The sequence below is a fragment of the Anabas testudineus genome, chromosome 21 (genome assembly GCF_900324465.2).
Source record: "Anabas testudineus chromosome 21, fAnaTes1.2, whole genome shotgun sequence".
Lineage (NCBI taxonomy): Eukaryota > Metazoa > Chordata > Actinopteri > Anabantiformes > Anabantidae > Anabas > Anabas testudineus.
The window spans coordinates 3563149-3578691 of NC_046629.1; the positions used below are offsets into that span (position 1 = coordinate 3563149).

The 15543-nt window shown below is 41.1% G+C and overlaps 4 protein-coding genes across 4 annotated transcripts; all 4 read right to left on the reverse strand.

Moving 5' to 3' along the window:
• Window positions 1-3740: 3740 nt before the first annotated feature.
• On the reverse strand, window positions 3741-4927 carry LOC113173380 (trace amine-associated receptor 13c-like). Its single transcript, XM_026376795.1, has 2 exons — window positions 4755-4927; window positions 3741-4563 (listed from the first exon to the last, which is right to left on the reverse strand). Exons 1-2 carry the CDS (start codon window positions 4925-4927, stop codon window positions 3741-3743), a joined length of 996 nt encoding a protein of 331 aa, XP_026232580.1.
• A 2264-nt stretch (window positions 4928-7191) lies between these two features.
• LOC113173382 (trace amine-associated receptor 13c-like) lies at window positions 7192-8380 on the reverse strand. The gene is made up of 2 exons (XM_026376797.1): window positions 8208-8380; window positions 7192-8014 (listed from the first exon to the last, which is right to left on the reverse strand). Exons 1-2 carry the CDS (start codon window positions 8378-8380, stop codon window positions 7192-7194), a joined length of 996 nt encoding a protein of 331 aa, XP_026232582.1.
• A 1033-nt stretch (window positions 8381-9413) lies between these two features.
• LOC113173383 (trace amine-associated receptor 13c-like) lies at window positions 9414-10635 on the reverse strand. Its single transcript, XM_026376799.1, has 2 exons — window positions 10463-10635; window positions 9414-10236 (listed from the first exon to the last, which is right to left on the reverse strand). The coding sequence occupies exons 1-2, from the start codon at window positions 10633-10635 to the stop codon at window positions 9414-9416; spliced, it is 996 nt and encodes a 331-aa protein (XP_026232584.1).
• A 3585-nt stretch (window positions 10636-14220) lies between these two features.
• LOC113172663 (trace amine-associated receptor 3-like) lies at window positions 14221-15415 on the reverse strand. Its single transcript, XM_026375654.1, has 2 exons — window positions 15243-15415; window positions 14221-15034 (listed from the first exon to the last, which is right to left on the reverse strand). Exons 1-2 carry the CDS (start codon window positions 15413-15415, stop codon window positions 14221-14223), a joined length of 987 nt encoding a protein of 328 aa, XP_026231439.1.
• Between the last annotated feature and the right edge of the window lie 128 nt (window positions 15416-15543).

The window sequence follows — 15543 nt, forward strand, 5'->3', positions numbered from 1 at the left end:
TTAAAAACACAACTATAACAACACCAAGAGTCCTGGTTACTTTCATTTCAGATTTTCTCGTTATTTTTGCTGAATTTTGCAGTGAAACAGCTGCAATATGAGATCTAATGGCTCGAGCCTGAGTCACAGCCACAACAAACACTCTCATATACAGAACTACAATAACAGTGATGGGAGCAATGAAGGTGAAAATGAGATCAGCAACTCCAGCAATGTAGTTAATGACAAAGACACATTCACCAAAGCAGGAGTTGAACCTGCCTGGTTGTTGCAGGACGTCCATTAGAACCAGACTCTCAAAGATGACAGAACAAATCCAACAGAGATAAACACAGATCTTAACTGTATTTAGTGTGACTTCAGTTGAGTAAAGTAGAGGATAACAAACAGCCACATAGCGATCAATAGATATGAGAACCATGGCTCCAGCTGAGGTAGAGCCAATAACATATGCTAGATACTGATACAGACTGCACATTATGTCACCCAGAAACCAGCAGCCATCTATGAACATAACTTGAAAGAACATGAGGAGCCCCATGAAGAAATCTGAGACAGCCAGAGAGAGGAGGAGGAGGTTGGTGGGAGTGTGGAGCTGCCTGGAGACAAAGACCAGCAATAGATTTATCATTATTAATAAGATCAATTATCAGTCAGATAAAAACAGGAAAAGCAAACTCTGAAATTATTAAATCATTGAATTTATTAAACATTACTATTGTTCTCTATCTTTATAACCAGGAGAGAAATATGAACATAGACCACTGACATTATTTTTATCTTTCAGTTTGATAAATTGCTGGAAAATGCAAATACTTGAAGTGGGAGATAGAGATGATGACGAGCAGGTTGAGAATCACAGTGAGCAGAGACACAGAGAAAACAACAATATTAGTCAGCAGGGTCTCATAGTGAGGACGTTTTGTCTTCACACAGGAGGAGTTGAGGAGCTGTGGAAAACAGAGTTCAGTTTCCTCCAAAGTCTCCATCACCACAGAGGAGAAGCTGCTGAAGTCTGGCAGCTTGTTGACCAAATCTTTCTTTCCTACTGTACGTCTCATTTATCTGTATCCTACCCAGCCTCCCTCCCTCTCCCCTCTGCTGCTCCTTGTGTCTCTACAGACATTGAACTACTACAGTATGTCATGTTCATTCTATTGTGTGTCCATCTTTCCCAGTGGAGGTGATGACTGTGTCTGTGTTTGTCCTCCAGTCTACAACTGCTGCACACTGAGACAAAACAGGCCCAAATCTATCTCTAGGTTTTTCACCCAGATTATACCAACAAGTTTAAATCTCATTCACACTCTACTGTATCAGCAGCTTTCTATACTAAAGAAGTTGTTGACAGTTTCAAAGATAACCTGTTGTTAGTCAGTGTATGCAGAGAGTCCATCCACCCTGAACAGTTTCCTGCAGCTGGAGAACAAGTTCAAAGCGTGGAGAACGTCCAGATTGTGGCTTGGAGGGCGGCATTGTCTTTACAGCTAGGTGAGCAATGACAGCAGATGAAGAACAAGTCCACAGGCCAGAGACACCATTGATCCACATATTAGAATTAGGATTATGATTTTTGGTAACTAAAATAATTTCATACCACATGAATAACCACTTTGGAGCAGTTAGGGTGGTGTTTCACAGGGGTTCACTCCACTTGTGAAGCTACAGGATTGTTTCAAGTCTCTGCTCTCACAAAAACTCTCGAATGAGTCCTAATGCATTACCGACATCCGCCGAGGCCAAGAGCGACTTCGTGGTGGCGTGTAACAAACCCCAGTCACCACACAGGGCCATACTGGGGATCCAAGCGACAAGATCTCTGACCAGAAAAGGGTGGAACAACGTGTAGCTCGACAGACAGACAGGAAAAGGGAAAGAGAGAGAGGGGAGAGCAGAAGAGGAGAGATAACAGTTAGGAATGATCACAGTCAGATAAAGTTTGAGGTGAATGTAGATTTAGTGAAGAGTGCAGCAGGGACTCCGGCAGGACTAACTATGACAGCTTAACTTAAATGGTGAGCCATAGGGAAACACAGACATGAGGGCTCCCTGGGATGTAGAGCAACCAATCACTTCACCGTCAACAAACCTGAGTGATCAGTGAGAGTTGGGAAGACACCATCTTCCATCCAGTTCACCATAATGCTCTACGCCCATGAGTCCTTCCCTAAGGCAAATCTATTTACAAAAATGCTTGACTATTTAAATAGGTTTTTAGTCTAGACTTAAATACTGAGACTGTGTCTGAGTCCCGAACCCTATCTGGAAGGCTATTCCATAACTTTGGGGCTTTGTGAGAAAAAGCTCTGCCCCCAGCTGTAGTTTTCATGATACGAGATACTGACAGGCAGCCAGCATCCTTTGATCGAAGTAGGCGTGGATCATAAGACACTAGCAGTTCACTTAGATACTGCGGCGTGAGGTCATTTAATGCTTTAAATGTCAAAAGTAGTATTTTAAAATGAATGCAAAATTTCACAGGGAGCCAATGAAGTGTAGATAAGATAGGGGTTGATGTGCTCGTATCTTCTGGTTCTAGTGAGGACTCTCGCTGCTGCATTCTGAACTAACTGAAGCTTGTTTATGCACCTGGTTGAACAGCCAGACAGTAAGGCAGTACAGTAGTCCAACCTAGAGTTGATGAAAGCATGGACTCATTTTATCTGCATCATTTAGTGACAAAATATTCCTTATCTTGGCAATATTTCTGAGGTGAAAGAAAGCTGTCCTGGTGATATTATCTACATGAGCTTCAAATGAAAGACTGGAATCTAGAATCACACCAAGGTCTTCTACTGTTGCACTAGATGTAACAGAAAGGCCATCTAGAGTTACAGTGTGATCTAACATCTTGCTTCTAGCTGCAGATGATCCTATAACTAGTACTTCTGTCTTATCAGGATTAAGCAGAAGGAAGTTAATTAGCATCCAGTCTCTTATATCCTTTACACATAGCTCAACTTCATTAAGCTGTTTGATCTCATCTGGTTTTGATGAAACATATAACTGTGTGTCGTCAGCATAACAATGAAAGTTAATACCATGCTTACGGATTATGTTGCCCAGAGGAAGTATGTAGAGGGAAAAAAGCAATGGGCCTAAAACTGAACCCTGTGGAACATCAAACTCCACTGGAGAGCATGTGGAGTAATCGCCATTTAGATCTACATACTGATAACGATCTGTCAAATCGGACGTAAGCCAGGAGAGGGCCGTTCCCTTAATTCCAACAACATTTTCTAATCTGTGAAGGAGAATACTATGGTCAATGGTGTCAAAAGTTGCACTGAGGTCGAGTAGCACAAGCATCGTGACACTACCCTGATCAGAAGCCAATAAGAGGTCATTTACTAGTTTAACAAGTGCCGTCTCTGTACTGTGATGAGGCCTAAATCCTGACTGATAGAGTTTATGTATGTTATTTCTATGTAGATACGAGCATAGCTTCCTCGCTACCATCTTTTTGAGAATCTTGGAACTAAAGGGGAGGTTTGATATTGGCCTGTAATTGGACAGCTGACAGGGGTTGAGATCAGGTTCCTTAATTAGTTGTTTAATAACTGAACATACCCACTGCTGAATAAATATATATGAAAATAATCAGTGGCATTTGTGTGAATGGTTATGATGCTTTGGCTCATCATATGATCCACATGTTGTTAAGTGTAAAAGCAAAGACTTTTACATTAGTTTCTCAATTATTTATGACCAAATTTATATTTCTGTTTATAGTAAGGATCTCACTTCAGGCAGCAAATGTTGGCTCCAGAGGAGTCAGGCTGCAGAATCTTAAGTGTAACAATGAGATTAATTGATTTTCTGAACCAGGGGTATAAAAATGCATAGATCATTGGGTTTAAACAGGAATTAAAATAGTACAAACATGATACAACTGCAGCAACGGAGCCATTTAACAAGCTGTCTTCACCTGTAAGAGCCACACAGTAATATGGACAGAGACATATTAAAAACACAACTATAACAACACCGAGAGTCCTGGTCGCTTTCATTTCAGATTTTTTCGTCACTTTTACTGAACGCTGCAGTGAAACAGCTGCAATATGAGACCTCATGGCTCGAGCCTGAGTCACAGCCACAACAAATACTCTCATATACAGAACTACAATAACAGTGATGGGAGCAATGAAGGTGAAAATGAGATCAGCAACTCCAGCAATGTAGTTAATGACAAAGACACATTCACCAAAGCAGGAGTTAAACCTGCCTGGTTGTTGCAGGACGTCCATTAGAACCAGACTCTGAAAGATGACAGAACAAATCCAACAGAGACAAACACAGATCTTAGCTCTTGTTTGTGTGACTTCAGTTGAGTAAAGTAGAGGATAACAAACAGCCACATAGCGATCAATAGATATGAGAACCATGGCTCCAGCTGAGGTAGAGGAATTAATGTATGCTATATATTGGTACAGGGAACACATGAGGTCACCCAAATACCAGCAGCCATCGATGAACATAATTTGAAAGAACATGAGGAGCCCCATGAAGAAATCTGAGACGGCCAGAGAGAGAAGGAGGAGGTTGGTGGGAGTGTGGAGCTGCCTGGAGAAAGACCAGCAATAGATTTATAATTATTAATAAGATTAATTATCAGTCAGATAAAAACAGGAAAAGCAAACTTTGAAATAATTTAGTAAAAATAATCTTTTTATAATCAGGGGATTTATATGAACATAGATCACTGACATTATTTTTATCTTTCAGTTTGATAAATTGCTGGAAAATGCAAATACTTGAAGTGGGAGATAGAGATGATGACGAGCAGGTTGAGAATCACAGTGAGCAGAGACACAGAGAAAACCACAATATTAGTCAGGAGGGTCTCATAGTGAGGACGTTTTGTCTTCACACAGGAGGAGTTGAGGAGCTGTGGAAAGCAGAGTTCAGTTTCCTCCAAAGTCTCCATCACCACAGAGGAGAAGCTGCTGAAGTCTGGCAGCTTGTTGACCAAATCTTTCTTTCCTAATGTACGTCTCATTTATCTGTATCCTACCCAGCCTCCCTCCCTCTCCCCTCTGCTGCTCCTCGTCTCTCTATAGACATTGAACTACTACAGTATGTCATGTTCATTCTATTGTGTGTCCATCTTTCCCAGTGGAGGTGATGACTGTGTCTGTGTTTGTCTTCCAGTCTACAACTGCTGGACAGAGACAAAACAGACCCAAATCTATCTCTAGGTTTTTCACCCAGATTATACCAACAAGTTTAAATCTCATTTATTCTCTACTGTATCAGCAGCTTTCTATACTAAAGAAGTTGTTGACAGTTTCAAAGATAACCTGTTGTTAGTCAGTGTATGCAGAGAGTCCATCAAACCCTGAACAGTTTCCTGCAGTTGAAGAACAAGTTCAAAGGGTGGAGAACGATTGTGGCTTAAGGGTCAGAATTTTCTTTACAGCCAGGTGAGTAATGACAGCAGATGTACAACAAGGCAAAACACTTTAATGTGTCTGATCATCAAACTAAATTAATTCTTAGTCAAAGATAACACAAGTAAACACATCATGCAGTTTTTAAATGAAGGTTTTTATCATTAAGGTTAAAAATAAATCAAAAACTATTTTGCCCTGTGTGAAAAAGTGTTTACCCCCACCATTAAAATATAATTTTACACTGGTTCATCACACCTGAGCTCAATTTCTCTAGCTGCACCTTGGTCTGATTGCTGCCATACCTGTTTGCAATCAAGAAATCCTCTAAATAGATCCTGCCTAATAAATGAAGTAGACTAAAAGATCCTCAAAAGCTGGACATCATGCCGAGATCCAAAGACATTCAAAAACAAATGAGAAAGAGAATAATTGAGATTTATCAGTCTGGAAAAGGTTATAAAGCCATTTCTAAATTTGGGACTGCAGCGAACCACAGTGAGAGCCATTATCTATAAATGGCAAAAGCATGGAACAGTGGAGAACCTTCCCAGGAGTGGCTGGCCGATAGAAAATTACCCCAAGAGCGCAGCGACAACTCATCCAAGAGGTCACAAACAACCCCACAACAACAGCCAAAGAACTGCAGGCCTCACTTGCCTCAATTAGGGTGAGTGTTCATGACTCCACCATAAGACAGATACTGGGCAAAAATGGTTTGCATGGCAGAGTTCCAAGACGAAAACCATTGCTGAGCAAAAATAACATAAAGGCTCGTCTCAGTTTTGCCAGAAAACATCTTGATGATCCTCAAGACTTTTGGGAAAATACTCTGTGGACTGACGAGACAAAAGTGGAACTTTTTGAAAGGTGTGATTCCCATTAAGTGGTGTAAAAGTGACACCGCATTTTAGAAAAAGAACATCATACCAACAGTAAAATATGGTGGTGGTAGTGTGATGGTCTGGAGCTGTTTTGCTGCGTCAGGACCTGGAAGACTTACTGTGATGATTTGGAACCATGAATTTTGCTGTGTACCAAAATACCCTGAAGGAGAATGTCCGTCCATCTGTTCATGACCTCACGCTGAAGCAAACTTGGATTCTACAGCAGGAAAATGATCCAAAGCACACCAGCAAGTCCACTTCAGAATGGCTAAAGAAAAACCAAATGAAGACTTTGGAGTGGCATAGTCAAAGTCCTGACCTGAATCCAATTGAGATGCTGTAGCGTGAGCTTAAAAAGGTGGTTCATGCTCGAAAACCCTTCAATGTGGTGGAATTACAACAATTCTGCAAAGATGAGTGGGCCAAACTTCCTCCACAGCTCTGTAACAGACTCATTGCAATCAAGCGAAAACGCTTGATTGCAATTGTTGCTGCGAAGGGTGGCCCAACCAGTTATTAGGTTCAGGGGACAAACACTTTTTCACACAGGGCAATGTAGTTTTTGATTTATTTTTACACTTAATAATAAAAACCTTCATTTAAAAACTGCATGATGTGTTTACTTGTGTTTTCTTTGACTACTAATTAAATTAGTTTGATGATCAAACACATTAAAGTGTGACGAACATGCAAAAAAAAAAATCAATAAGGGGGCAAACACTTATTCACACCACTGTAGTAGTATATATATCACAGAGCTGGGCATGTGTTGTTCTGCAAAATAATCAGTGGCATTCGTGTGAATGGTTATAATGCTTTGGCTCATGATATGATCTGCATGTTAAACTAAATACTTTTACATTAGTTTCTCAATTATTTATGTCTAAATGTAATTTCTGTTTATGGTAAGGATCTCACTTTAGGCAGCAAATGTTGGCTGCAGAGGAGTCAGGCTGCAGAATCTTAAGTGTAACAATAAGAGGAATTGATTTTCTAAACCAGGGGTATAAAAATGCATAGATCATTGGGTTTAAACAGGAATTAAAATAGTACAAACATAAGACAACTGCGGCAATGGAGCCATTTAACAAGCTGTCTTGACCTGTAAGAGCCACACAGTAATAAGGACAGAGACATATTAAAAACACAACTACAACAACACCAAGAGTCCTGGTTACTTTCATTTCAGATTTTCTCGTTATTTTTGCTGAATTTTGCAGTGAGACAGCTGCAATATGAGACCTCATGGCTCGAGCCTGAGTCACAGCCACAACAAATACTCTCATATACAGAACTACAATAACAGTGATGGGAGCAATGAAGGTGAAAATGAGATCAGCAACTCCAGCAATGTAGTTAATGACAAAGACACACTCTCCAAAGCAGGTGTTAAACCTGCCTGGTTGTTGCAGGACGTCCATTAGAACCAGACTCTGAAAGATGACAGAACAAATCCAACAGAGACAAACACAGATCTTAGCTCTTGTTTGTGTGACTTCAGTTGAGTAATGCAGAGGATAACAAACAGCCACATAGCGATCAATAGATATGAGAACCATGGCTCCAGCTGAGGTAGAGGAATTAATGTATGCTATATACTGGTACAGGGAACACATGAGGTCACCCAAATACCAGCAGCCATCGATGAACATAATTTGAAAGAACATGAGGAGCCCCATGAAGAAATCTGAGACAGCCAGGGAGAGAAGGAGGAGGTTGGTGGGAGTGTGGAGCTGCCTGGAGACAAAGACCAGCAATAGATTTATCATTATAAATAAGATTAATTATCAGTCAGATAAAAGCAGGAAAAGCAAAGTCTGAAATAATTTTGTAAAAAAAATCTTTTTATAACCAGAAGAGAAATATGAACATAGATCACTGACATTATTTTTATCTTTCAGTTTGATAAATTGCTGGAAAATGCAAATACTTGAAGTGGGAGATAGAGATGATGACGAGCAGGTTGAGAATCACAGTGAGCAGAGACACAGAGAAAACAACTATATTAGTCAGGAGGGTCTCATAGTGAGGACGTTTTGTCTTCACACAGGAGGAGTTGAGGAGCTGTGGAAAACAGAGTTCAGTTTCCTCCAAAGTCTCCATCATCACAGAGGAGAAGCTGCTGAAGTCTGGCAGCTTGTTGACCAAATCTTTCTTTCCTAATGTACGTCTCATTTATCTGTATCCTACCCAGCCTCCCTCCCTCTCCCCTCTGCTGCTCCTTGTGTCTCTATAGACTTTGAACTACTACAGTATGTCATGTTCATTCTATTGTGTGTCCATCTTTCCCAGTGGAGGTGATGACTGTGTCTGTGTTTGTCCTCCAGTCTACAACTGCTGCACACTGAGACAAAACAGGTCCAAATCTATCTCTAGGTTTTTCACCCAGATTATACCAACAAGTTTAAATCTCATTCACACTCTACTGTATCAGCAGCTTTCTATACTAAAGAAGTTGTTGACAGTTTCAAAGATAACCTGTTGTTAGTCAGTGTATGCAGAGAGTCCATCAAACCCTGAACAGGTTCCTGCAGCTGAAGAACAAGTTCAAAGGGTGAAGCTGCAGGATTGCTTCAAGTCTCAGGTCTCACAAAAACTCTCAAATGAAAGTTATAACTCATATAGGACATAAAGCATTGTTTGCACGTTTGACCTATTTAACCCTTCAAAAATATTAAACATTAGCAGGAAAAATTAGGATTAGAGTATCACAGAGGTCAGCGGAGTATGTCGTCTATCTACCTATTTGTTTATTGTCTCTGAGGTTTCTGTTTGTGTCTGAGGCCTTGAACAATCTTTTCTATATTGTCTTATTGCTTCTAAAATAAAACAACCATCCTTAAAAAAATAAAAAACATGTACATGCTACACTATACCAAACACACTGTCCATTTCTTCTGTGTTCAAAACAATTACTATGAGAACAAAAAGTCCATATATGATATCACACATCATAGTACATATCACAGAGCTTGGCGTGTGTTGTTTTGCACAATAATCAGTGACATGTGTGAATGGTTATAATGCTTTGGTTCATCATATGATCCACATGTTGTTAAGTGTAAAAGCAAAGACTTTTACATTAGTTTCTCAATTATTTATGACCAAATTTAGATTTCTATTTATAGTAAGGATCTCACTTCAGGCAGCAAATGTTGGCTGCAGAGGAGTCAGGCTGCAGAATCTTAAGTGTAACAATGAGATTAACTGATTTTCTGAACCAGGGGTATAAAAATGCATAGATCATTGGGTTTAAACAGGAATTAAAATAGTACAAACATAATACAATTGCAGCAGCTGAGCCATTTAACAAGCTGTCTTGACCTGTAAGAGCCACACAGTAATATGGACAGAGACATATTAAAAACACAACTATAACAACACCAAGAGTCCTGGTCGCTTTCATTTCAGATTTTTTCGTCACTTTTACTGAACGCTGCAGTGAGACAGCTGCAATATGAGATCTAATGGCTCGAGCCTGAGTCACAGCCACAACAAATACTCTCATATACAGAACTACAATAACAGTGATGGGAGCGATGAAGGTGAAAATGAGATCAGCAACTCCAGCAATGTAGTTAATGACAAAGACACATTCACCAAAGCAGGAGTTGAACCTGCCTGGTTGTTGGAGGACGTCCTGGAGATTTAGTGTTTGAAAGATGACAGAACAAATCCAACAGAGACAAACACAGATCTTAACTCTTGTTTGTGTGACTTCAGTTGAGTAAAGCAGAGGAAAACAAACAGCCACATAGCGATCAATAGATATGAGAACCATGGCTCCAGCTGAGGTAGAGGCAATAACATATGCTAGATACTGATACAGAGTGCACATTATGTCACCAAGGAACCAGCAGCCATCGATGAACATTATTTGAAAAAACATGAGGAGCCCCACAAAGAAATCTGAGACAGCCAGAGAGAGGAGGAGGAGGTTGGTGGGAGTGTGAAGCTGCCTGGAGAAAAAGATTTATCATTAATTATCATATTAACAATTAGACAGAACAGAACAAAAGTGTTTTCCTCTCAGTTTAACATCAGGAGGTCAGTTTTTCAACAAAGGCTAAAATCCAAAGCATTTTGTGGAATAAACAATATCCTCTCACTATGAGTTCTTAATGTCAAACTCTCTAACACTGTATTTTCTACCAGTTTCATGTATTAAAGACAAATTTTAAATACTTGAAGTGGGAGATAGAGATGATGACAAGCAGGTTGAGAATCACAGTGAGCAGAGACACAGAGAAAACAACAATATTAGTCAGCAGGGTCTCATAGTGAGGACGCTTTGTCTTCATACAGGAGGAGTTGAGGAGCTGTGGAAAGCAGAGTTCAGTTTCCTCCAAAGTCTCCATCACCACAGAGGAGAAGCTGCTGAAGTCTGACAGCTATCTGTAACTCATCTGATTTATCTCTATCCTCCCGCCTATTGCTCCTGCCTCCTCCTGCTGTTTGGTCTCTGTAGGGATTAAAGCACTACTGTTTGGCTTCGGTGTTCATCTTTCTCAACAGTGAGAATGGCCTGTGGTCTGTGTTTATGTCCACCTCTTCTAGCCATCCACCAGTCTACAATCACAGTGTGCTCACACACATTTTAATTAAAGTCACATTTATGGAGTGGAATTACTTCAGCTGCCTTCGATGTTAAGAGGAGTTCGTCTGAAATAAAAATTAAATGAAAGATGGGTGCAATTCCTGACTCCTCCTGTCACATACTGAAGTGGGCAAGATACTGAACCCTAAGTTGCCCCTGGTGAGTCAGGTCAGGTGGTTAGGTGGTTGTGTGTACGAATGGGTGAATGAGACACAGTGTGAGGGTACTTTGAGTACCAGTTAAATGGAGAGGTGCTGTACAAGTACGGACCATTTACCATTTAATGTGTATTTAGCAGCATGGTTTAGGTGTTGGGTTTCATGGTGGTTAGCACTGTTGAATTCACAGATAGACCAGATATCTTTATTTGTGGTTCTCCATGAGCCTGAGTGGCTTTTCTCCAGGTACTTCGATTTCCTCCCACCACCTAAGACATGCAATTATCCGAGGGTAATAGACTGGTGAAGTGTCCAGGGTTTACGCAGCCTCTTTTGTAATGATAGTTGGACTGTTGGGTCCAAATCTGAGGTTTGGAGTTCCAGGTGAAAACATGCAGAATAAAATCTATGTTCACGTGAGGAAGTGTTCGGTGAGTGGGGGAGCAGGCAACAGCGCCTCCTACCACACCAACGAGGGTATGGCTGTCAGTTCTCCTGGTCTGGTTCTTCAGGCTCAAGGCCTAGTGGTAGCTCACCATCTTATGGAAACCATAAGAGAAAAAAAAACAAGCAAAGGAAAGGAACCATTATCGGTCAAAGACAAGGAACCTGGCCAGATCCCAGTGGTATTATACCTCATACAGCAACAAGAAGGTGTTTACACCTGTGGCCCGAGAGAACAACAACTGCAGCAGCTTCAAACATGTTACTCCACGCACTAACAATTAAGCGCCGCCATGTTTGAATAGCCGGAAGTCCCTGCGAGATTTCAGACTTGAAATGGACTGAAGTGAGAAAATGATAAAGAGAAGAGAAAACAGTCTAAAAATGGCTGGGTTACAACTTCCTCTCTTAAGTTAATTCCTGCCTAACTACAGGATTCTACGTGAGGTAAGGTCTACTGCAGGGGCATGACTGAGAGCCTCGGTGTAGGCATCAGAGAGGTCTTAAACACACCTTGGACAACCAAAAATAATGGGTTACCTAATACTGAATATTGCTACTGAATTAGCAGGTACAGCAACAGAGCTAAAATTTGCAGCATCTACTGATGACTCAGATGGGTCAGGCTCAGGACCTTCAGCCTCAGGCTCCACAGATAAATCGGCATCAGGTGAGTCCTCAGACACAAGCTCTTCAACAGTTTCCTCTGACTTGTCACCAGATGTGGACGTATCTCCTCCCTCGGACAGAGACACAGGTCCTTCGCCCTCAAGCAAGTGAAGGCAAGTGGTGTCACAGGTGTAGGAGCCGTTATTGGAACAGGTGGTAATGGATCAGAGTTATTGCCACTTGGAGATGATGTGTCAAACCCCATATTATCACTGGACTCAGCTAAAGCCAAGTCAACCAGAAGCAGTGGTGATCGACCACACAGGACTTCATAAGGAGTGAACCCTGTGACCTCATTCTTTGTACCATTGGGTTTCACATACTCTCGCAATTTTGCTTTTGCTTAGATTCCAAAGTTCCCAGCATGCTCAGGAGTGTTCGATTGAAGCACTCGACTGGATTTCCCCATGGATTATAGGGAGTAGTTTGAGTCTCCTTGATTCATTTTGACTAAAAGTCTGGCCCTTGGTCTGAGTGTAAGGGCTCTGGAATACCGTTGTAGACCATAAAGTCATTCCAGACACACTTAGCAACGGTCTTGGCTTTCTGGTTGGGACTGAGTATGGCAAGCTTTGTGAAGTGATCAGTGAGAACAAGGACGTCTTTTGTGTTTGCACTGTTAGGTTCTAGTGGCAAAAACTCCATACACACAAGTTCACACGGACGACAGGTTTGAATGTTGACCAATGCAGCAGCCTTCTTTGCCAGGGGCTTACGTCTGACACACCAGGCACAAGTTGTAACAGTCTGTTTCACATCTGCTGCCATCTTTGGTCAGAAGAATCGCTTAAGCTTGTTGTTCTGCTTTTAGGTCATCATGGGACAGAGATGGAGTGACTGGAAGTCCATGGAATTCTATGTTATGGTAACTGTCTGGAATGGCTTTGATACTGACTGTTAAGGACTCAACCAGGGTGATGTTAGAGGGTGGAGGGTCTGATCAGAGATTTGCTCCGGCAGATGTCGTCCACAGTGTCAGAGGAGATGTCATCAGCATCGCCAGGCTTGCACAGCTGCTTGGTCAGGTGATGAACCAGCTCCCACTCCTTACAAGCATGATCTTCTTCAGGCACTTCTCCCCGAGAGCGCCGTGATAGGGCCTCAGCGTCAAAGTTGTACCAACCGGCATGGTACTGCAGCTTGAATGAGTAGGTTGAAAGTGCAGTTAACCATCGCTGGCTGGTGGCATCAAGCTTCGCTGAGGTCAGGACATGTGAGGAGATTACTGTCCATGACGACTGTAAAGTTAGCACCATAGAGGTAATTATGGAACCTCTCTGTTACACTCCATATCCATTAGGTTACATCGGGACCAGCTATGCTAATGTGCAATATGAAGGGTTGTCAGACTACGGCTATTTAAACAGTGCTTTGCAGTTTGGCATCATGTCAGCCATAATTAGTTTGCTCTTCACATGTTTAACTGTGTGAAGAGCAAACGTTTGACTGGCATTTATGTGGCACACAGCAGCACTGAATGGTCAGAGATCCACAGTGGCAAATTTAGCTTGGCTGGTTGTTAGTAATAAATGCACCACCCGGTCAGTTACAGTCCACAGATACATAAGTTTAATATTTTATAATATGACTAACATTCAGCTTAATGGACTGAATCTTAAGACAATTTAAATATGTTTTTTAGAGATTTAGATTGTGTGTGATTTCTTTATTATATGTGATTACCTGCCACCTCTCTATATATAAGTACAACAGGTTAGACCATCCAACTCCACTTTAATATGTGTTTTGCTGTGACAATAATAACTGATTGTGAACAAACGTTAAGCTTTCTATTCATGTCAAACCTAAACAGTGTAAATGCATGGACAAACCCACACACAACAGGATGAGATGCACTGCACTGTGTCCATTTCTCCCGTATTCAAAACACTTAGGCCTATTCCATGGACCAAATGTCTACAAGTGGGCTATATTAATCATTTTACAGTAAACAGTGACACTTGTATGGATAGTTTTAATGTTTTGGCTCATTTGATCCACACACTTTTACATGTATTTCTCAATAACTTATCACCATAAGAAAAAATATATTTCTGTTCATAGTAAGGATCTTTCTACAGTACGTTGGCTGCAGAGGAGTCAGCCTGCAGAATCTTAAGGGTAACAATTAATTTAGTTGATTTTCTGAACCAGGGGTATAAAAATGCATAGATCATAGGGTTCAGACAGGAGTTAAAATAGTACAAACATAATACAATGGCAGCAGCTGAGTCATTTAGTAAGGTGTCTTGACCTGTAAGAGCCACACAGTAATATGGACAGAGACACATCAAAAACACAACTACAACAACACCAAGAGTCCTGGTCGCTTTCATTTCAGATTTTTTACTCACTTTCACTGAACGCTGCAGTGAGACAGCTGCAATATGAGATCTCATGGCTCGAGCCTGAGTCACAGCCACAAAAAACACTCTCATATACAGAACTACAATAACAGTGATGGGAGCAATGAAGGTGAAAATGAGATCAGCAACTCCAGCAATGTAGTTAATGACAAAGACACATTCACCAAAGCAGGAGTTGAACCTGCCTGGTTGTTGCAGGTTATTCTGGAGATTAAGAGCTTGAAAGATGACAGAACAAATCCAACACAGACAAACACAGATCTTAACTCTTGTTTGTGTGACTTCAGTTGAGTAATGCAGAGGAACACAAACAGCCACATAGCGATCAATAGATATAAGAACCATGGTTCCTACTGAGGTGGAGGTAGTAACATATAACAGATATGGATAGAGAGCACACAATATGTCACCAAGGTACCAGCAGCCATCGATAAACATAATTTGAAACAACATGAGGAGCCCCACAAAGAAATCTGAGACAGCCAGAGAGAGGAGGAGAAGGTTGGTGGGAGTGTGGAGCTGCCTGGAGACAAAGACCAGCAATATAGTTATCATTAATTATCATGTAATGTTTTAGACATAGCAAAGGCTGCAATCCAAAGCATTTTGTGGAATAAATAAAATTATCCTTTCAAGATAAGGTCATAAAGTCTATGTTCTTTATAACAAACCACTAATATTGTATTTTCTACAAGTTGGATGAATGAAGAACGTGAATACTAGATGAATACTTGAAGTGGGAGATAGAGATGATGACGAGCAGGTTGAGAAACACAGTGAGCAGAGACACAGAGAAAACAACAATATTAGTCAACATGGCCTGATAGTTAGAACGCTTCGGCTTCATACAGGAGGAGTTGAGGAGCTGTGGAAAGCAGAGTTCAGTTTCCTCCAAGGTCTCCATCACCAGAGAGGAGAAGCTGCTGAAGTCTGGCAGCTTACTGTGACACATCTCATTTATCTAAATCTCCAGGAACCCTTCCTCCCCCCTGTTGTTTGGTCTCTGTAGAGATTCAAGTACTACAGTACACC

Bases quoted from the DNA above. Each gene is read 5' to 3' on its own strand.
- LOC113173383 (XM_026376799.1), bottom strand. From the start codon at position 10,635: ATGGAGACTTTGGAGGAAACTGAACTCTGCTTTCCACAGCTCCTCAAC. The intron at 10,237-10,462 runs GTATTTAAAATT...CTTTTTCTCCAG, and splicing joins ATCTCTATCTCCCACTTCAA to GCAGCTTCACACTCCCACCA.
- LOC113172663 (XM_026375654.1), bottom strand. From the start codon at position 15,415: ATGGAGACCTTGGAGGAAACTGAACTCTGCTTTCCACAGCTCCTCAAC. The intron at 15,035-15,242 runs GTATTCATCTAG...CTTTGTCTCCAG, and splicing joins ATCTCTATCTCCCACTTCAA to GCAGCTCCACACTCCCACCA.
- LOC113173380 (XM_026376795.1), bottom strand. From the start codon at position 4,927: ATGGAGACTTTGGAGGAAACTGAACTCTGCTTTCCACAGCTCCTCAAC. The intron at 4,564-4,754 runs GTATTTGCATTT...GTCTTTCTCCAG, and splicing joins ATCTCTATCTCCCACTTCAA to GCAGCTCCACACTCCCACCA.
- LOC113173382 (XM_026376797.1), bottom strand. From the start codon at position 8,380: ATGGAGACTTTGGAGGAAACTGAACTCTGTTTTCCACAGCTCCTCAAC. The intron at 8,015-8,207 runs GTATTTGCATTT...CTTTGTCTCCAG, and splicing joins ATCTCTATCTCCCACTTCAA to GCAGCTCCACACTCCCACCA.